The sequence below is a fragment of the Notolepis coatsorum genome, assembly GCF_963971535.1.
Source record: "Notolepis coatsorum genome assembly, chromosome: 11".
NCBI lineage: Eukaryota > Metazoa > Chordata > Actinopteri > Aulopiformes > Paralepididae > Notolepis > Notolepis coatsorum.
In genome coordinates, this window is record NC_140175.1 from 50,788,086 (window position 1) to 50,810,118 (window position 22,033).

Sequence of the window (22,033 nt, forward strand, 5' to 3'; positions counted from 1 at the left end):
AATATATGCACAAAGTCAAGCACAAGTTCAAATTGATAAATCCCACACTTTGCTTAGAAATGATCGGACGCACGGGTTACGCACATATCTTTGCGTACGTCACGTTGATAAATGAGGGCCCTGGACTTTGAATAAATAAATTGGAGGCCTTAATCTGAACTTAAAACTGACTTGTATGGTTGTTTTGTCTGAAGGATTTGATTGTTGCTCTCTGCCCTGCCATGCCGTGGCCAGAGGTAAGAACATCTCTACATTCAGCAAAGTCCATTACCCTTTATCTTTACACCTGAACTCCATATTGGCAGTGTTCAAACCCCAGCAATCATTATGACATTTAAATAACCTATTAGGTTGTTAAAAACACTAGGGTACCTGGGGCCAAATCACTTTTAGCTCTAGCACTGGAGGAAGTTAAAATTGTTTGCGGATGATGGAGCAATAATTCTCTTATCTGAATAGGCTGGATAGGGGGAAATGTTCATGCCATTAAGTAGGGGTGTAACGGTACGTGTATTCGTCCCGCGACTTCGCGGTACGGACATCACGGTTTGGTACATCCAGCCATACGACGAATACGTCTCATACCACTAGGTGAAACTAGGGTTGCACGTTTTACAAATGTATGCTCAATATCTTTACTTAACTTTACACTGGCTTACTAACAGTAACGGTAGATTTTCTTTGTTAACTTAACAAATGCTTTCATTGGTCTGTAAGAATGTGTTATCTCTTTTGATGGCTGCTTGTAAAATCCATCCAGCCCTGACTGGGGTTAGAGGACGCTGTCATTTACCTGCTGAACCGAGCCTACACTCACCTGGACAAGCCGGCGAACACCGAGAGTCATGTTCTTTGACTTCTCCAGTGCTTTTGATTAGTGCTGTCAGGCGATTAATTACAGGATTTGTAATGAATGAATCTAATTAATCGAATAACCATTTTAGGCCTGATTCTATATTCTATAATCATATTTAAAATAGCATGTGTTCGGATGGCAGAATTCAGTACTGTATTGTGGTAAATTCCCACAGACTTTCTACAATAATTTGAGGTTATTGTAGTACAACACAATGAGATTGACTATCTGGAGGAGGAAAGATTCATACTTGATAGAATTGTTGGTCTCCTCATCTGACTTTAGCAGATGAGGAATAAAACGTGTACGCCAGACAAACCAGAACTGTATTTCAACTGAGCTGATTTATTTGAACCAGGGCCAAGAGTGAATAAAAGGTTGACTTTTACATACAAAGGATTTATCAGAAAACATTAACATGGCTGCTGTGTACAGGAATCAACAAACAGGTTTGCATCTCAAACCTCAATACTGCACATCAAACAGTCACTTGGTTAACATAATTTGAACATACATGGTTTACTGTACACATTATACATGAGTAAATCTGGTTTACAGATCAGGGATCTGTACATTACTCTAATCTATAAACAACCATTGGTGTTTCCCATGATTTACTCACGTAAAATGCAATCAGCTCACAGTAGTCTCTGGGTGGACGAAGCGGTGGAGCCCAACAGACCCCCTGGGGTTGTGTTTGGTCTGAGAGCTCCCGAATTACAATTTGTCTCTTCCTTATATACCCAACTTCTAGCCAAAATAGAATCCAGTTCACTATTACAGTTGATCCAATCATGCATCTCCTGTGGGCGCCTTCTGTGGGGGGTTGGTGTTTTCTTCCTGTTGGGGCTGGTTGCCCCCACCTCTGGGTTTCTCTGGGGGGAGGCCGGCTGCCCCCCTCCTTGGTGTGGTCAAATCTCCTCTTAAATGAATAATATATAACTTTAACATTCCTTCTATATGGCTATAGATGTCTAATATCATCCAAGTACAGTCAGTGCTTTCTTAGACTGATACCAGACATCATATGAGACCTTTTGATACTAAACAGTTGATTAATAGATTGTCCTGTCTTATAATGTCAGAGCCAGTATGAGGTCTCTGGTTAGACCAGCTGTCCTCTGCGGTAATCTGGTCACAGTAGGTGTGACCTTTGTCTCTTTGTTCTGAGTACTGAGTACATTTGTTAGTGGGGGTTTATTGACTATTTCTGTAACACCAGTATCACTTAAAACACCCTCTACTGTTGAAAGGGTACACATTCCTTTTTGCATTATGGTTCTCTAATTTATTCACACATATTAATTATGAAATTCAAAGGCAATATTACCACAGTATCTAAAAAACCTTCTGTTTAATCATCCATTTATTCATTTGCTTAGATTTTTCAGGTCTGGTTAATTTGAGCATGGTGTTATTCACAGTCAAAGATAAAAAATAAATAAATAAAATTTAATTGATATTCTCATTTGGTTCATTACAATTTACTCAAGCCTAGTAACAGACACAGTATTTCTGACACTGGGAATACATTCCCTGAGATCCATAGATGTCCCTAGAATCAGATACCAAGAAAAAAAAATAAAGTCTGTAAATGTTTATTCTACGTTCTTATGGAATGAATGAGATAAAAATATATATATATATATTTTTTTTAAATAAATGTTAGTTAATTTTCATAACGCTATAATTTGCTGTGTAATTAATTAATCGAATTAACGCGATAAACTGACAGCCCTACTTTTGATACAATACGGCCTGGGCTGCTGGGTGAGAAGTTGGAGGCAATGCAGGTAGAGGCCCCCCTGGTGTCCTGGGTTGTTGACTATCTGACGGGCAGACCACAGTACGTGCGCCTACAAGGCGTCAGACAGACTGGTCAGCAACACCGGGGCCCCGCAGGGGACAGTCCTCTCTCCCTTCCTCTTCACCGTCTACAGTACACCAATGACTTCCACTATCGGTCAGAGTCCTGCCACCTTCAGAAGTTTTCTGATGACTCTGCGATAGTGGGATGTATAAAGGACGGTGATGAGGAGGAATAACGGGAACTGGTAGCGGACTCCATCACATGGTGCGAAAAGAACCACCTCCAGCTAAATGTCACGAAGACCGGGGAGCTGGCTGTAGATCTGGGGAGGAGGAGTACACCTGTGACCCCCGTTTCCATCAGGTGGGTCGATTTGGACATGGTTGAGGACTACAAATACCTCGGAGTCCACATCGTCAACAAACTGAACGGGTCAAAACATGCAGAGGCACTCTACAAAAAGGGCCAGAGCCGACTCTACTTCCTCAGAAGGCTGAGATCCTTCAACGTCTGTACAAGGATGTTGAGGATGTGCTACGAGTCGGTGGTGGCGGGCGCCTTCTTGTACACTGACCTGCTGGGGCAGCGGACTGAGAGCGGGGGACACAAGCAGGCTGGAAAAGCTGGTTAGGAAGGCCAGTAATGTGGTAGGGGTGGAGCTGGACTCTCTAGCGGTGGTGGCGGAGAGGAGGAGCCTTGCTAAGCTCCATGCCATCAGGGACAACCCCTCCCACCCACTATACACAGACTTGGCTGACAGGAGGAGCATGTTCAGTGCTAGACTAAGACTCCCGAGATGTAGCACTGAACGGCACAGGAAGTCCTTCATTCCGACAGCCATCAGACTTTACAATGCATCACTGTGCCTCACTGCATCACTGAGCACAGGGTGACGGTTACCATCTTCCTGGACTTCTACTTTTAAAACAACACTGTTCAATATTACACTTACTGTAGACTTCTGTATAATTTACTGTATATTTTAGATAAGAATGTGTATACATAACAACACTGTTCAATATTACACTTTCTGTAGATTTTACTGTATATTTTATATTAGAATGTATAAACATAACATAGGAAATGTATATCCCGGTCCGGGTATTTTTTATTCTTAGGCTTATTTTATTCTCCATTCGTGACTTGTTTTGTCTCCCTAAATGTTTACTGTGAGCGATTTGTAGTGCCAAATTTCCCTCGGGATGAATAAAGTATTTCTATTCTATTCTAAAACAATTGTAACAGAACTCTTTCAGATGCAGTGTGGGTGAACAAACCTCAACGTTATTGCCATAAAATAAAACATATATTGTTAATGTTTCTTTACCTTTCTGTGAACGTCCAGGAAAAAAATGCGTCACAATCTGGTAGAAGAAATGGTGGAGCTATCGACATTATACAAAAGTAACTGTACTTACTGTAGATTTCATTCACCGTCTTTGCTGCCCTCTACCGGGCGCCTGGTGGTACTAAATCCAGATGTAACTCTGCCATTGGAAAGGGGAGATTTGGGCCGATCCATAGATGTATGACATGGCCATAATAAAGTAATTTATACGCCTGATATTCTATATTCATATTTCATTATTGCATGTGTCCGGATGCGTCTATGCCTTCTACAACGCTGTTCGGTTTCTGGGTTCCTCTGATTGGCCGCTGACCTATGCTATTACGCCCCCCTTTACACTCTCGCGCTGTGAAGCGCCAGCGGGGCGATGCAGTGGTTTCTCCCCGGCTTCCGTGCGCCGCGCTGCCGCCGGCTTGACTCGGTCCAGCTCCAGCAGCAGCGGCCGTCTTCCGCCGCCTGCGGTATCCTCCCTCCGAGGCGGCTCATTCTTATTATTATCCCCCATTGTTCAGGTCGACATGGTCGCACAAACACCCGTTGGAGGAGTAGTGGGGGAGAAGAAGATGAATATTTTTAAATAGCAAGAATTATCGACTGGCAACTCTGTGCTCGTGAATGAATGAATGAAAACTTTATTTAACAGATTGCAGAATGGGTACAATACAGTACGGCTCAATACACACAATTGTTAAGGGGATGCAGACCAGAGAAAGACGTTTGTCTTGTTTATATCAGGGTCCCCCTGTTTACATCAGGGTGCAGCTGCAGCTGCTGGTACTGTATGGAGAGAGAGGCACACAACAACAGACAGACAGCCGGTTTCAATCACTGAGCTGTCTGTCTGTTGTTGTGTGCCTCTCTCCATACAGTACCAGCAGCTGCAGGTATGACGAGCACAGAGTTGCCAGTCGATAATTCTTGCTATTTAAAAATATTCCTCTTCTTCTCCCCCACTACTCCTCCAACGGGTGTTTGTGCGACCATGTCGACCTGAACAATGGGGGATAATAATAAGAACGAGCCGCCTCGGAGGGAGGATGCCGCAGGCGGCGGAAGACGGCCGCTGCTGCTGGAGCTGGACCGAGTCAAGCCGGCGGCAGCGCGGCGCACGGAAGCCGGGGAGAAACCACTGCATCGCCCCGCTGGCGCTTCACACCGCGAGAGTGTAAAGGGGGACGTAATAGCATAGGTCAGCGGCCAATCAGAGTAACCCGGAAACCGAACAGCGTTGTAGAAGGCATAGACACTGTCCGGATGGCAAAATTCTGTACTGTATCTACAAAAACCCCTGTAAATCATCTACCCTTTGTTAATTTATATTCTCCTTTGGTTCATTACAATTTACTCAACCATAGTAACAGACACACTATTTCTGACACGGGGAATACATTCCCTGAGGTCCATAGATATCCCTAGATACCAAGAACATGCAAATGGACCTTGTAGAAGTGGAGCAATCTTCCATTTACTTGGGGTATGTACTTTTAGGCAAATCTTCTCAAAATGGGGCTTAACGGGTTAAAGAAATCTCTTGAACTAAGTGAGAATATCTTGAAATGAGTCCGTTGACTCATTCTGTTTCAAGTTCATTTTCTTTCTCGTTTTGAGAAAATCCTTGAAACAAGCTAATTTGTCTTAGAACAAGTGGAATTATCTCATCCTGGTGGCACATTATTTCACTTGTTTTAAGAAAATATGATTTCAAGACTTAATACAATATAAAATCACTTGTTAAGGAGTTTTTGCAGTGTTGGTATAATTAGAAGTTAAACACTTCACGGTTGGCAGTGAAAAGAAGGTATTGGTGCATCCTTTGTCATGTGAACCTCTACAAGCGTATACTTAAGAGTGTAACGATTTGCAGATTCAACACGAGTTCTGACGTTTTGATTTTCGACACATCTTGGTTTAGCTCAGAAGAATAAATTTTTTATTTGAAAGTCAAAAGCAATGAAAATTTGCCTTAAACATTATGCTAATGCCTGTAACCCTACCGTGCCACCAGTTAAACTGAGAGAAAAAATAAGAACGAGACCGAACTAATCAGCCAATTTAACTCCCTCTGCAGCCTAAGTAGTTGATCAAAACGCTGATTGAAAATAAATTGGGCACCTGTCAAGATGGCTAGTAGCATTGACAGGCTAACCAGCTACAGGCCGAATGTGTTTGTCTGGTTGTAATTTCAACTCCGCAGAGATGCTTCTGATATCCTGCCAACTCACTGGCCTTGCACTGCTTCTGAAACGGTTGGATACTTCCTGTCCCGTGTTTGAGTGGCAATAAAGACTAAAGCCACTCTATTTTACATGACGTGGATTTACCTCTAAAACATTCCATCATTACTGAGTTAAAGGAACACGCCAACATTATGGGAAATGCACTTACCATCTTCTCTAGAGTCAGACAAGGACATGGATACCAATTTCCTCTCTAGATCCTAGCTTTGTACAAATTAATGGAAGCGGATACAAACCAGCTACCTTGGTTTGGGCACAAAAAAAAACTCTGCAAGAGGTCTGTATCTGCTTCCATTCATTTGTGCACAAAGAGGAAATTTGGTTTCTATCTTCTGACTCTGGAGAAGACTAAGCACATTTCCCATAATATTTGCGTGTTCCTTTTTAATAAAGAATTCTGTTCAACAAGGGAAATCGTAGAGCACAAACTCTGTATAGGGCATAGTCACTCTTCTATTTTTAAGATTTCATAGTTTTATGTGTACTCATGTTGCATTCAAATACACGTGTAGTAGAATTTCTTTCAGTTGTTTAAAGTTAAACTCTAGTCAGGAATGTGCCCAAGCCTCTCATATTGTCAATGTGATACAGAAGTGGCTGTTTTTTTTTAAAGGGAAATGGTCTTCATATCTCCGCTTATTCCCCCAGCATCGCTGGAGACAGAGGGGGCTTCAGTAAGCCTGGTGGTAAGTTTAACGAGAATAATTACAAGAACATTCAGCAGACTTTATGTGTAAACATTGTTTTGTTCAGTGTTTTATAGTAGAATGGGGGGAAAGGGGAGGGGTGAGCTAACTCATTACTGCCAACTACATAAAGGTTTCTATTTTAAATAAATATGGGTTTTAAGTGAAATGCTCTCAAGTCTACATGCACAAAAGTAAAACGAATTCAATGCTTTATGGGTATTTGAGTTTGGCTACAAGCATTCACTCAAACCTCTTGAGTTAAGCACAAACAATAGACCACAGTCCTTCACAATGTCTCTTCACGATTTGGTTCAGAGTAATTCTAGCGTTCAGGTTTAAAAAGAGAAATTTCAGACAAGGTTCTGTTTTTTTTTTCCAACCCTTTGTGGTCTTGGGTGTTCAGTGGCTTTCAGATCACATTTTACATGGGTGGGGGAAAATGTGGGTTTTGGAGTTTATCTAGTTAAGTTCAGTTTCTCCCTAATTCTAAGGTTGAAACCACACATTTTCTTGGTGCTTTTTATTGAAAACAAGGCTCTAGAGGAGCACCTGAGTCTGGATAAAGTCCCACTGCCTTAGTTATGGTAACTTACTACTTTAGTTATGGTAACCTACTGCCTTAGTTATGGTAACCTACTATTTTAGTTATGGTAACCTACTACTTTAGTTATGGTAACCTACTACTTTAGTTATGGTAAACTCACGGTCAGATATTGGTACTAATGTTGGTGTGTTTCTCTCTTTCCTGTCTTTTTGTGGATGGACAACAGGACCAATGTCAGACATGGGTAAGCTTGTGTAACTATCTTGTTTAAATTATATTTTTATACTTATTCTGGAAGGTTAAAGTCAAATGTACATAAATGCTTCGCAGGGGTTCCCAAAGTTTTCAGGCCGCGACCCCCGAAATAACGGTGTCAGAGAGCCGCGACCCCAACTATTATAGGAGGTAAAAAATATATACATAAAAAAAGAATTATATATATATATATTTTTTTTATATATATAAATGGAAATGTATGGTTGAAACATGCAAACGTTCAAACGCACACACACTAATAAGCATTGGAGGCTTTTAACCAGGGCCGGACTGGGGAAATCATTCAGGCCAGGAAATATAGTGCGAAATATAGCCCCAGTCAGGACACTTTTTAAGCGGGGGGTCTGGGGGGTGTCTATACTTTCCTTAGCCGCATTTCTGCAGACCCCTCTCTGATTGGTTGAGCCCATTTCTGCAGACCCCTCTCTGATTGGTTGAGCGAAGCCCCTCTCTGATTGGTAAAATGAAGCTCGGGGGTAGACGCCGGCTCGTGTGGTGAGCACAGACCATCGCTATAGTTTCCCAACAGGAGTAAAGTCTGTAGCAATCAGCAATCCGACCACCAGACTCTTTCTCTTAAGGCATTAACTGGGTTAATTAATATAAATGTTATATTGTAACTGTCTAGTTACACATTGGTTCCGAAACATGTATGTTCCAGGCTGCAATTAAAACTTTGAATCTGAGAGTGCTGGCTTCCTGCTTTCTTCTAACTGTCTAGTTAGGCATTAACTGTGTTAATCTAAATGTTACATTGTAACTGTCTAGTTAAGGCATTAAAGGAATTAGTTATTATTAGTAAGACACAACATTTCAATCAAACATATAATAACATGCGTTTCATCATACCAACTGATCCTGGTGTGACAATACCTAACATTTAGATTAACCTAATCTAAATGTTAGGTATTGTCACACCAGGATCAGTTGGTATGATGAAACGCATGTTATTATATGTTTGATTGAAATGTTGTGTCTTACTAATAATAACGAATTCCTTGGTCAATAGAAGTCTCTGTGATACTGTTAAGAGCCGATGGGCTTGTCTCTAATTATCTCAGATCACTTACTTGAGATATAACCCTTTGGCCGCTCGATATCCCCCAGCGAGGTGCTAAACTCGCCAAGTTCTCGAGTCAATTACTATTTCTGTCAAGTTTACTTCATAGTCACTGGTCTAGTTATATCCAGTTGATATGAAATGTAAGCATGAAGAGTTGTTAATCTCTTCTTGTTTGTAATAAACCGAATGTATGTCTAGGAGAACTCTTATTGACTATAATAACAATAATATCATTATTATCATCATCATCATTATCATCATTTTACGAAAGGGCTTGTAATACTGCTCATTTGAAAGCTTGGTTGTATTACTACTTTTTTTAATAAGTATTACCACTGTTAATAATGTAACATTAGCGCTAACACGTAATCATTGTTTGCACGCCCCAGCACAACAAACATTGCCATATATAGTATTTATACAGTACATAGCATATATATATATATAATATATAACTTTTTAGATGAAAAGCATTAACCAGTCAATTGATTCAATCTGTATTACATGCAGCCAGTCATAGTCACCTTCAATAGGAAAACAGGGCGTGGCCGGCATCGGGGCACATTGCTGGCCGGAATCAGTCCACGAAGTCAATGGATAATTATAGAAAGTCATCTTTATTTCAAATTACAAAAAAGGACTGTATAGAAATGTCCATTACAGTTTAAAAGATTATATAATACAAAACATCTCATCTCTAAGATCGCAATAGCCTGACACGGCTGGTGTCTCGCAATCAAAATCCTGCATCTTGTCTTCTAAAGTAACAGATGGAAAAATCTCTAGCATAGCAAAAACTCTCTTTGTCATTTTTAGCAAATGACCAAATGAGCTAAAAACACAAAGCTTTGTCATGGGGACTCCACTTTGAAAAATAGGCCGATTCCATTCCATACACCGCACAATGGTATCGCCGCTAGAAGAAAGTGTCTGCAAGCAAAATCTGAAAATCTGAGCTCTCGAAGTTGGAGCAGTCATTTTTATATCATATCAGGACCTCTTTGCCATTGGTCCAAAAACAGTGATGTCACAGCTATGTCATTCCACTAGCCAATCAACGTATAACACACATAGTAAGGATGGACTCCTCCCCTTCTAGTCGTTACATCTACTGGAGAAGTAACATTACTTCCTTCTGGGAAAAACCCCATTACGTCATTTAAACATGTATGCATGTCTGCTCTGCTTCCTCACTGCAAGGGTTAACTCTGCAGGCTCCTCTTGGTCGGAGCTGTCTCCAAGGCCACATTCTTATCGTTAACTCCCTTACTACACATTCTAGGAAAAGGCCCTGCAGTATTGAGATGGAAGAGAATGGCCTGTGTAGTGTACAATACATGAATACACTTCCTGCATGAATAGTCTTATACGCTTATATATATATACAGATATATACAGATATATATACATACCTATCACATCTAGACGCATACAGTAACATATGCCTAGATTTAAAACAGATATATTTTTACACAAGTGGGAGGAAGAATATACAGACATTCCTCATAATCATATATAATAAACATAAGAACAGGATGTCATAATAACCAGTGTCACTAGTTGGCTGTGACACTTCACAGATACTTTCTGAATATGATGTTCCCAAAATGTTTGGGAACATCAAATGGGCAGGGTTATAATAGAAGAAAGACAGTGTAAACAATATAATTAACTCTCAATATAATAATGAGAAAAGAAACAGGATACACAACAAGGTGCATGAGATGAACGCAAAATAACATAGCGTTGTTATATAACGTTACAATGTGCATAACGTTATGAATAAAACACGAAATAACATATAACGTTATGTTATATAACATTACAATGTACAGTTTCTGACAGCTGGCTGTGTTGTCGCGCGAAATAACGTTATACGCAAATCTGGTAGTAAATTTCTTTTTATCTTATGATAACATTAACGCTCGCCTTTTGCCGCGTGACGAGCTAAACCAATCAGAGAGGGGCTTCGCTCAACCAATCAGAGAGGGGTCTGCAGAAATGGGCTCAACCAATCGGAGGGGTCTGCAGAAATGCAGCTACGGAAAGTATAGACGCGTCTGGGGGTCCCCCACCAGGAATTTTTTTGTTACAAAGACTTCATTTCCTGCATTCTGGTGCAGGAATTTTTATTTTTTATTTGTTTGTACCCTTTAAATGCCAGTGTTTGTGATGGCATCACAAAGTATTGTTAAAAAACAGGCTAGCATAATATGATTAGCAACAACACTGATTTTGATGGATTTTCTGTTTTTTTGTAATATCGGATTGAAAATAAATAAATAATACAATCTTTTATTCAACTTCAGCCATGATCATAACACCACATATTCATTTGATAATTCTAACCCTTTAAATGCCAGTGTGTGTGATGGCATATATTTGCAATATATCAAATGCAAAGTAGATTTTTCTGGGGGGGATTATTACAGGTTAGCATGTGTCAATGATTAGCAACAACACTGATTTTGATGGATTTATAATTTTTTGTAAGGGTCCCGCCTCCACCAATCACATCTTGTGTGTGTGTGAGCAAGAGAGAGATAGTTATCCAACTTGTGTGAGTTGCAGTGATCTCCTGGTTGTTCCCTACCTAGGTTATCTAACTATTGCACCGCTGCAACTAGAAACACTGGCCTGGCCTGCTCCTAAATGCAGTGGCCTGACTGCATTAAAAACAAACAAAAAATTCGTTTTGAATTTATTTTTATTTTTTTTAAATCATGTGGCGACCCCCCGCTTTCCCCATTTTGGGAACCACTGTTCTTTTTTTTTATCTATTTTTCTCCCATCCCAATTTCGTATCGTCCAATTCAACCCTCTCCTATCTCGAACACTGTTTCATGCCTCCCACAAGCCGGCTGTAATGTGGACGTGTAAGCCATACATTGCACGAGTCCCCTCCGGTACTCGAGGTAGCAGCCGTCGCATCTTTTCACCTGCACAGCGCGATCTTTCAGCGTCAGGGGTCTGCGCTTTTGGAGGGATGCCACCCCCGTCGCTTCCTGATTCTACTGCGCAGGCGCACCAACCGACCTGTAGGAGTCGCTGTCCACAACGTCCGATCCCCACCCATCAGTTTCCCACCCCCTAATACTGCCAAATGTATTAGTACGAACGACCAGCCAAACTGAAAGCAATGTGGAGAGCTGGGCTCGAACCCAGTGTCTCCAGCATTGGAGGTGAGCGCCTTGCCCACTGCACCACCTAGCCACCCGGGAACCACTGTTCTATAGTACTTAATGGGTGAAAATAATAATGCCCAAACACTATATTAAGAAAACCTAGTGACATATATTTCACATTAAAGTTGTCAGCCTCGTTGGCCTTGTTCAAAATGTACACCACATCTGGAAGAACCTTGACCGTTAATTTGCAGCATACATGTTTTACCATAGGCTGCCTTCTACATGGCTCCACACATTCAATTGTCTACCAGGCAATACAAATTAATGGTGAAATTTGACAATTTTGAGATTGATTGAATGTGGAACCCCATGGAGACCGGACTATGGTGATATCTGATGTATCACATTAACACATTTGCGTCTAATCTCACGCTAAACGGCCAGCATTTCAAAACAGACTTGCATTGTATGTGAGGCTGTTTGTAGAGCTAAATCTATACTTTATAGTATTGCTATCTGTCCATTCTCATTGTCAATTGAGACCATAAACCGTCCCTTCAAAATGGCTTAAAGAAATACTTTTTTCATCAATACGTTCTCATTTTATAGCCTCGTGAATATAAGCGTTATATGGGATTTGGACTAATATATTTCCTGGAAGGCGAGATACAGGGCGCTAAGCTAATAACATTAAATCGAACAGCGTTTCGGCACTACAGAAGCTGGAGCTAAAACGCAAAATGCATATTGTCGGTATTCATTCAAAAAAAAGAAGGCACCGTTCTGCCACAGGGAATTATCGAGACAGCGCCCCTAAGAGGATCTGGCCGGTAATGCACTTTTCAGAATTCGAACAGTGGGGTAAATCTGCAGTGCTGCTCGTGACATTGAGTAGGTTATTAAAATGGAATAAAAGCCAAAACAACCTTGCCACGGACATGTCCGTGGTTGGTCCTTTAAGCATGGCGCCGAAACACAGACATATCCATGGTCGGACGGGAATGTGTTAAGGGTCCAAATATCAACAGAACCAGAGAAAGCCCTTGGGTTCTCCACTCTGTTTTGTGATCAAAGAAGGAATTAGTAGCCTATGGAAGTAGTGATTGTATCGTTGGGAGGGGTGGGCGGAAGACTAGTCTCATCTTCACAGATATTTTCTACACTCGCAGTACAGTGTAAGTCGAAGCTTGAAAGGCTAGTGAAACACCAAGTATCCGTCACTCCAATCTATCTTCGAGAAAGTAGTGGTCAGCCAGGCACAGAATCTTACAGGACCCTTCTCATATTCTTTATCCCGAATATGAAGTTCTTCCCTCAGGGAGACGGTTCAGAGCAAGTAGATATAAGAGCAACCGTTACAAGCTCTCCTTCCTTCCTACATCCATCGCTCTCCTAAATAATACTGGAGGTTGATTCCTTTCAGGTGCCACCGAACAGTCGGCTGTCACCTCTTTCTTTCTTGTCCAAGTCTTAATCTGTTGTATTTTAATTAGGGCAGGGTGCAATATGAAGCTTTTTAAATGAGTTTACCTCCTTATGAATTATGGTTGCACGTCTCTATGTATCGTCATATTTGTCTGAAGTCCTTTTTACTAACTGAATGAATGATTGTATATATATTTTTTTCTTCTTTCTTTGTTTACACTGTTATCGCAGAATGATGCAGCATTGATGTTCCAAGTAAAATTTCCCCTCTGGGACAATAAAGTTTATTCTTATCTTACCGTATCTTCTTATTTATCCCACTGCCGTTGTGTCCTTGGGCAAGACACTTAACCTACTTGCCTCGTATGAATGTGTATGCATGTGAATGAATGTTGGTGGTGGTCGGAGGGGCCGTAGGCGATGATTATTCGCCACGCTTCTGTGAGTCTGCCTCAGGGCAGCTCTGGCTGCAATTGTAGCTTACCACCACCGGTATGACTGTGTATGAACGAATAATGGACTCTGTGAAGCGCTCTGGGTCAGTGAAGAGCGCTATATAAATCCAAGTCATTATTATTATTATTATTATTATTATTATTATTATTATTATTATTATTATTATTATTATTATTATTATTATTATTATTATTATTATTATTTTCACCAATACTTTTTTTCCCCCCATTTAGTCTTACGATATGGTTTCAACTTTATCATGATCTTGCTAAATCCAACAGATTGCCACGATTAGCCAAGCAGAAAGACTTGCATACAAGCTTTCTAATACAAAGGTTAATGGCAATATGTAGAATCTAATCAATCAAATTTACTAGATCATTGTGATGATTTGAGAATCTATTTTAAATCAAATTTGAGATTCCCAAAAAGTTGTTTAGAGGAACCAATAGTGATTGTATTGTTGGTATTCCTACAGGACGTCCAGAAGAACAGGATGACTCTGAGAACAGCACCATCTACATCACTGGTTTGACGGAGACGGTCACCCTGGAAGAGATGGCTGAGTTCTTCAAACACAGTGGGACCCTCAGGGTGAGAATCCTTGTTCTGTTTTTCTCCAACTTTTAACACATTCGCGGCCATTCGATTTCCCCATCTAGCTATAGCTGGGCCAGCTTTCCATTACATAGTTTCACTGTGCGTCACATTGTTTTTAGAGCTAAATCTATATTTCATATTATAGCTATGGATATAATACCATGGTCATTTGACAGTAACTATCTTCCGTTCAAGATGCAAAAAAGAAATTCATGAATATGTTCACGCGTTATCCTGTGGTGAATATGAGTATAATTTTGGAATGATCCGGGCTAATTCCTGGGAGGCCGGCTACAGGATAACGCGTGAACGTATTATGGGCGTGAATTCTACTAAAACCATTGGCGTTTCGTCCCTGGGACACGCTACTATTTTCAAATCTATATCATAGGTATTATGTTTCATCATGAATGCATGAAAGGGGGGGGGGGGGTCGTTTCTGATTATTTGATTGCCAGTAACGTCATTCGTTCAAGCTGAAATGTACGTTAAATTGCTCTTACCTGTGGCCGGTGGGATTCCAAAAAGAATATTCCAATTATTTGATTGCCATCTGGTAGATTGTATGTCCATTTGGCCCATGACATAACCCACCACAGCATAATGAATTGGGGGTCCCGAAAACGATTTGATGCGATCGGGTGAAGCCCTAGGTTCAGGTTAGTAGAAAAGAGCGCCCGGAGGCATTTCATCGACACACAGCCCAATACACAAGGTTTCAAATGGTGCTCGATACCGCCGCCTGGTAGGATGCGGCCGGTATTGCACTTTAGAGATCTCAGCTCGCTTTCACACAGGGGCTGTTTGGTCCGGACTATCGGACCAGAATTCGATAGTCCGGTTTTTCGAGTTTGTGTGAATGCGCGTCGAACTCGGTCCGCGGACCAAACACACAAACTCTTGTCCGACCAAAAACGTAGGTCTCGGTTCGCTTCATCGGACCAAACGCGGACCAAATATAGGAAGTGCTTATTATTACCACTGCACACGGCATTCACTGCAAAACAAGCACACTGCATCTATCTCTCTATCTATCTATCTATCTATATATCTATATATCTAACTGTGCATCTTGGGTAGAACTAAGGAAGAAAAAACGCGGCTTATTATATTATTACCGAGGCGCTCGGCATTCACTGCAAAACAAGCACACTGTACACATATGGGCAGAATACCAAATAAAACAGCTACTTGTGGGCACTCATAAAAACAATGCGGTGTACAAGTTGTTTAGCGAGAGGATGGTGGTAATGGGCTTCAATAGAACAATGGATCAATGTCACGTCAAAATAAAAAACTACGCCTCCGCTGATCTGGAGGGCTCGCAGTCCACACACACACATTTCCGTCCAATAGACGAGCGCCCTTTTCGACCGTGTGACATTGTTCAGAAAGTTCGGTGCGCCTGACAAATTGCTATGTGAACTAGTGCACTGCAACCTTGCCCAGGCCCGACGGGGCCCGGCCCGGCCCGGCGGGTTCGGGCTGGGTAGGGCTTTTTTTTTAATAAATAATTCGGGCTCGGCCGGGCCCGGGCACCGCCGTTTTTATTTTTTAAATTTTTTTATTGCGTTTTAATTTTTTTTCATATAACTAGGGTTATAGCCTTCGTTTTAAGATTCGCTTTCTCTTTTGCGCCAGAGAAACATTTGGACTGCAGCGCGCAGGGAGAAGTCAGCTAGGGGACAAGTTCAACTCGATTGGTTGTGTTGGAATATAGCCAGTTGGCGAACGTTTTAATTTGTTCTTGGGAATCTGTATGTAGCCGGTTTTGTTAACGGTGTTCAACGCGTTGCTGACGTCTGGTGAGTGATGTTATTATTTGCTGGGTCTCGACTCGCTACCTGTTTTGTTGTGATTTTCATTACGTTGCTCTGCTCGAAATCTGATTTCTGTTTTCTGTTTGTTTGTTTGACTGAGTAGGCTATTGTGTGTCGTGTGTGTGTGTGTGTGTCAAAGAAGATTCTATAGCCTTCAATACATTTTACGAGGCTGATGTGTGAGTCAGAGATATAAGCGAGCACTGGGAGAGACGGCATTGCGAAACAGGCTATGTATATGCTTCTTAGTTTTGTTTATTTATTACGTTCATATAAAACCGTGTTTCGAATATTTAAAACAAATACAAAAAAATTTATATTTTAATAATAATAATAATAATAATTTTTTTCGGGTTTTCAGCGGGCTAGGGCTTAAAATATTATTTACAGTCGGGCTTATTTTCGGGCAGGGCCTCAAGTTCAAGGGCTCGGGCAGGGCTCGGGCTTTATTTCAAGGCCCTTGCAGACCACTAATGTGAACGCAGACGAACCAAATGAAGAATGCAACAATGTTGCAACTTCACCACCAGAACCGCACTGAGTCCACCAAAACTATATGTGAAAGCGACCTCAGACTCAGCCCCATGATAACACCAGGCTCCCTGGATGGATAATGAATGGAAATATCGAATAAAAGAAAAAACTATCAAATAACGAGTATACTCGTTGTTGGCGCTCAACGATTGGCGGCCAATAACGAGTTTAATCGCTGTTGGCAGAGAGAGTTAAGTGTCATAAAATATATAGATGAATCATCACAATCAACCATAAATATTAAATATTTGCCTTTTTGTACAAGCTGCATCATGTACACCAAGCTACTGAGAAAACCTAAAGGGATATGTCACACTAGTAGAAATATTTATATTTAGTCAAAAATATTACCTCTATCTAAGGTAATCTTAGCCCCTTTCGTGACTGTGATGCAAGCCTTGCTTGAATACGCAGTCACTAATTCAACGGTAGTAGCCAGGTTAATGTGCACCAAGCACTGGTTAAAGACGAGCGGTGGGTCCAAAATATATCAGATATAAATGTTAAAGGTACTCACCGTTGCATTAGGGTTTCACACACACACGGCGGGGTTTGAAAGCTCGACGTTGCTAATAAACATTTTAAATCATTTTTATAAACGAGTAAAAAAATCACTGAGCTAGCCTTGGCTAAAATGGCTGCTTCCGCATTTTGACGCGAGCGCTGTGATTGCTGGCTGCTTTGTCACGTGCCTGGTGCGCCCAGCAATCACAGCGCTCCTGCGTCAAAATGTGGAAGCAGCCATTTTAGCCAAGGCTAGCTCAGTGATTTTTTTTACTCGTTTATAAAAATGTTTTAAAATGTTTATTAGCAACGCCGAGCTTTCAAACCCTGCCGCGTGTGTGTGTGAAACCCTAATGCAACGGTGAGTACCTTTGAAATTTATATCTGATATATTTTGGACCCACCGCTCGTCTTTAACCAGTGCTTGATGGTGCACATTAACCTGGCTACTACGTCGAATCAGTGACTGCATATTCAAGCAAGGCTTGCATCACAGTCACAAAAGGGGCTAAGGTAATCTACAAGTAAGCTAACGACCCTGTCATCCTCGGTCAACTCCACCCAGGTGTGTCAGGCTCCTCATTACTTCCATTCATTTTGAGGACCATGTCTAAATATCATACTTCTGAATTATAAACGTTCCACGCAAGGCAGAGAGAGACTGCACACTAAAATTTACAACAAATGTACTAGCACACCAGTCTGACTCTGTTCTGATCCAGATTAACAAGTGCATCAGTCTGACTGTTCTGATCCAGATTAACAAGTGCATCAGTCTGACTCTGTTTTGATCCAGATTAACAAGTGCATCAGTCTGACTCTGTTCTGATCCAGATTAACAAGTGCATCAGTCTGACTCTGTTCTGATCCAGATTAACAAGTGCATCAGTCTGACTGTTCTGATCCACATTAGTCAATCACACCGGTCTGATTGTGTTCTGATCCACATTAACAATCACACCGGTTTGATTCTGTTCTGATCCAGATTAACAAGCGCACCGGTCTTGCTGCCATCAACATCTACACAACAAAATCTGGGAAGCAAAAGGGAGACGCCACCCTGTCCTACGAGGAGCCTCCGTGTGCCAAGGCTGCTGTAGAGTGGTTTGAGGGTGAGCAGTGGACTTGTGTTAAACTTTCCATTTGATGTGCCTGTTTTTTTGTGTTGTTCAGGCAAATAGAATGCGTTTGTTTGTTTGTGTTGTTCAGGTAAATAGCAGGCGTTTGTGTTGTTCAGGCAAAAATGTGATTCATTTTGTTTGTTTGTGTTCCGCAAATGGGATGTGACGTATGTTGGGACCATGTTGGAAACAAAGTCGACAGACTTTCACATGTTATCCTTGTACCCCTTGTTTTTATACTTTTGTATAAATTGTATGTACTAAATAAAAATCAAATCAAATCATGTGTTTGTTTTTGTGTTGTTCAGGTAAAGAGGATGTGTTTTTGTGTTGTTCAGGTAAAGAGAATGTGTTTGTTTGTGTTGTTCAGGTAAGGAGTTCCAGGGGAATAAGTTGCAGGTGTCGATGGCGAGGCGTAGACCCGTGATGGGGATGATGAGAGGAGGCATGCCCATGAGAGGAGACAGCCGAGGGGGCATGATGAGCCGAGGAGGTGGGTTCTTACCATTCTGAGACACATGATGCAGCTAATGACTGGAGTGACAGCTTGATGAACCACTCATTCATTCTAGGATAGGCGTTTGAGTATTTGAATGTTCTATTTAAAAAATGTTTGAATAATCTGTAAACTGAACTACCAAAACCATCGGCTATAATCAAATACTTACGTCACTTTGAGTGTTAGAATAACCTAGTCCATCCCTAATTAATTCATGCTGTTTATTATTATTGGATTGGGGAGCCGAGGGCACTAACTAATTGAATGAACTTTAAATGTGTATTTAGAATCTAATCTGGATTTGGGCGGCTAAATGGGGCAGTGGGCAAGGCGCTCGCCACTAACGCAGGAGATGCTGGGTTCGAGCCCAGCTCTCGGTGTTGCTTCCGGCTTGGCTGGTCGTTCATACTAATACAATTGGCAGTATTAGGGGGTGGGAAAGCCGGTGGGTGGGGATCGGACGTTGTGGACAGCGACTCCTACAGGTCGGTTGGTGCGCCTGTACAGCAGAATCGGGAAGTATCGGGGGCAGACTAAGACTCCCGAGATGTAGCACTGAACGGCACAGGAAGTCCTTCATTCCGACAGCCATCAGACGTTACAATGCATCACAGCACAGGGTGACGGTTACCATCTTCCTGGACTTTTACTTTTAAAACAACACTGTTCAATATTACACTTACTGTAGACTTCTGTATAATTTACTGTATATTTTAGATAAGAATGTGTATACATAACAACACTGTTCAATATTACACTTTCTGTAGATTTTACTGTATATTTTATATTAGAATGTATAAACATAACATAGGAAATGTATATCCCGGTCCGGGTATTTTTTATTCTTAGGCTTATTTTATTCTCCATTCGTGACTTGTTTTGTCTCCCTAAATGTTTACTGTGAGCGATTTGTAGTGCCAAATTTCCCTCGGGATGAATAAAGTATTTCTATTCTATTCTAAAACAATTGTAACAGAACTCTTTCAGATGCAGTGTGGCATAGTGAAGGGTGAACAAACCTCAACGTTATTGCCATAAAATACAACATATATTGTTAATGTTTCTTTACCTTTCTGTGAACGTCTAGGAAAAAAAATTGTCGCAATCTGGTAGAAGAAATGGTGGATCTATCGACATTATACAAAAGTAACTGTACTTACTGTAGATTTCATTCACCGTCTTTGCTGCTCTCTACCGGGCGCCTGGTGGTACTAAATCCAAATGTAACTCTGCCATTGGAAAGGGGAGATTTGGGCCGATCCATAGATGTATGACTTGGCCATAATAAAGTAATTCATACGCCTGATATTCTATATTCATATTTCATTATTGCATGTGTCCGGATGGCAAAATTCTGTACTGTATCTACAAAACCCCTGTAAATCATCTGCCCTTTGTTCATTTGTTTAGATTTTTAGATTATAATTTATATTCTCCTTTGGTTCATTACAATTTACTCAACCATAGTAACAGACACACTATTTCTGACACGGGGAATACATTCCCTGAGGTCCATAGATATCCCTAGATACCAAGAACATGCAAATGGACCTTGTAGAAGTGGAGCAATCTTCCATTTACTTGGGTATGTACTTTTAAGCAAATTTTCTGAAAATAGGGCTTAACGGGTTAAAGAAATCTCTTGAACTAAGTGAGAATATCTTGAAATGAGTCCGTTGACTCACTCTGTTTCAAGTTCATTTTCTTTCTCGTTTTGAGAAAATCCTTGAAACAAGCAAATTTGTCTTGGAACAAGTGGAATTATCTCATCCTGGTGGCACATTATTTCACTTGTTTTAAGAAAATATGATTTCAAGACTTAATACAATATAAAATCACTTGTTAAGGAGTTTTTGCAGTGTTGGTATAATTAGAAGTTAAACACTTCACGGTTGGCAGTGAAAAGAAGGTATTGGTGCATCCTTTGTCATGTGAACCTCTACAAGCGTATACTTAAGAGTGTAACGATTTGCAGATTCAACACGAGTTCAGACGTTTTGATTTTCGACACATCTTGGTTTAGCTCAGAAGAATAAATCTTTTATTTGAAAGTCAAAAGCAATGAAAATTTGTCTTAAACATTATGCTAATGCCTTTAACCCTACCGTGCCACCAGTTAAACTGAGAGAAAAAATAAGAACGAGACCTAACTAATCAGCCAATTTAACTCCCTCTGCAGCCTAAGTAGTTGATCAAAAACGCTGATTGAAAATAAGTTGGGCACCTGTCAAGATGGCTAGTAGCCATCCAGATACAGGCCGAATGTGTTTGTCTGGTTGTAATTTCAAGCCAGCAGAGATGCTTCTGATATCCTGCTAACTCACTGGCCTTGCACTGCTTCTGAAACGGTTGGATACTTCCTGTCCCGTGTTTGAGTGGCAATAAAGACTAAAGCCACTCTATTTTACATGACATGGATTTACCTCTAAAACATTCCATCATTACTGAGTTAAAGGATCACGCCAACATTATGGGAAATGCACTTACCATCTTCTCCAGAGTCAGACAAGGACATGGATACCAATTTCCTCTCTAGATCCTAGCTTTGCACAAATGAATGGAAGCGGATACAAACCAGCTACCTTGGTTTGGGCCAAAAAAATCTCGGCAAGTGGTCTGTATCTGCTTCCATTCATTTGTGCACAAAGAGGACATTTGGTTTCGATCTTCTTCTCACTCTGGAGAAGACTAAGCACATTTCCCATAATATTTGCGTGTTCCTTTTTAATAAAGAATTCTGTTCAGCAAGGGAATTCGTAGAGCACAAACTCTGTATAGGGCATAGTCACTCTTCTATTTTTAAGATTTCATAGTTTTATGTGTACTCATGTTGCATTCAAATACACGTGTAGTAGAATTTCTTTCAGTGGTTTAAAGTTAAACTCTAGTCAGGAATGTGCCCAAGCCTCTCATATTGTCAATGTGATACAGAAGTGGCTGTTTTTTTAAAGGGAAATGGTCTTCATATCTCCGCTTATTCCCCCAGCATCGCTGGAGACGGAGGGGGCTTCAGTAAGCCTGGTGGTAAGTTTAACGAGAATAATTACAAGAACATTCAGCAGACTTTATGTGTAAACATTGTTTTGATCAGTGTTTTATACTGTAGTAGAATGGGGGGAAAGG

The 22,033-nt window shown here is 40.9% G+C and overlaps 1 protein-coding gene across 1 annotated transcript in view; it reads left to right on the top strand.

Moving 5' to 3' along the window:
• LOC311237293 (uncharacterized protein) overlaps window positions 1-22,033 on the top strand; it is a 111,658-nt gene that overhangs the window by 64,203 nt on the left and 25,422 nt on the right. Inside the window, exons 6-10 of the mRNA XM_084325100.1 lie at window positions 6,900-6,937; window positions 7,711-7,728; window positions 14,311-14,426; window positions 18,276-18,402; window positions 18,782-18,904. Of these exons, the coding sequence (XP_084181226.1) occupies window positions 6,900-6,937; window positions 7,711-7,728; window positions 14,311-14,426; window positions 18,276-18,402; window positions 18,782-18,904 (422 nt within the window). The remainder of the gene's footprint in view (window positions 1-6,899; window positions 6,938-7,710; window positions 7,729-14,310; window positions 14,427-18,275; window positions 18,403-18,781; window positions 18,905-22,033) is intronic.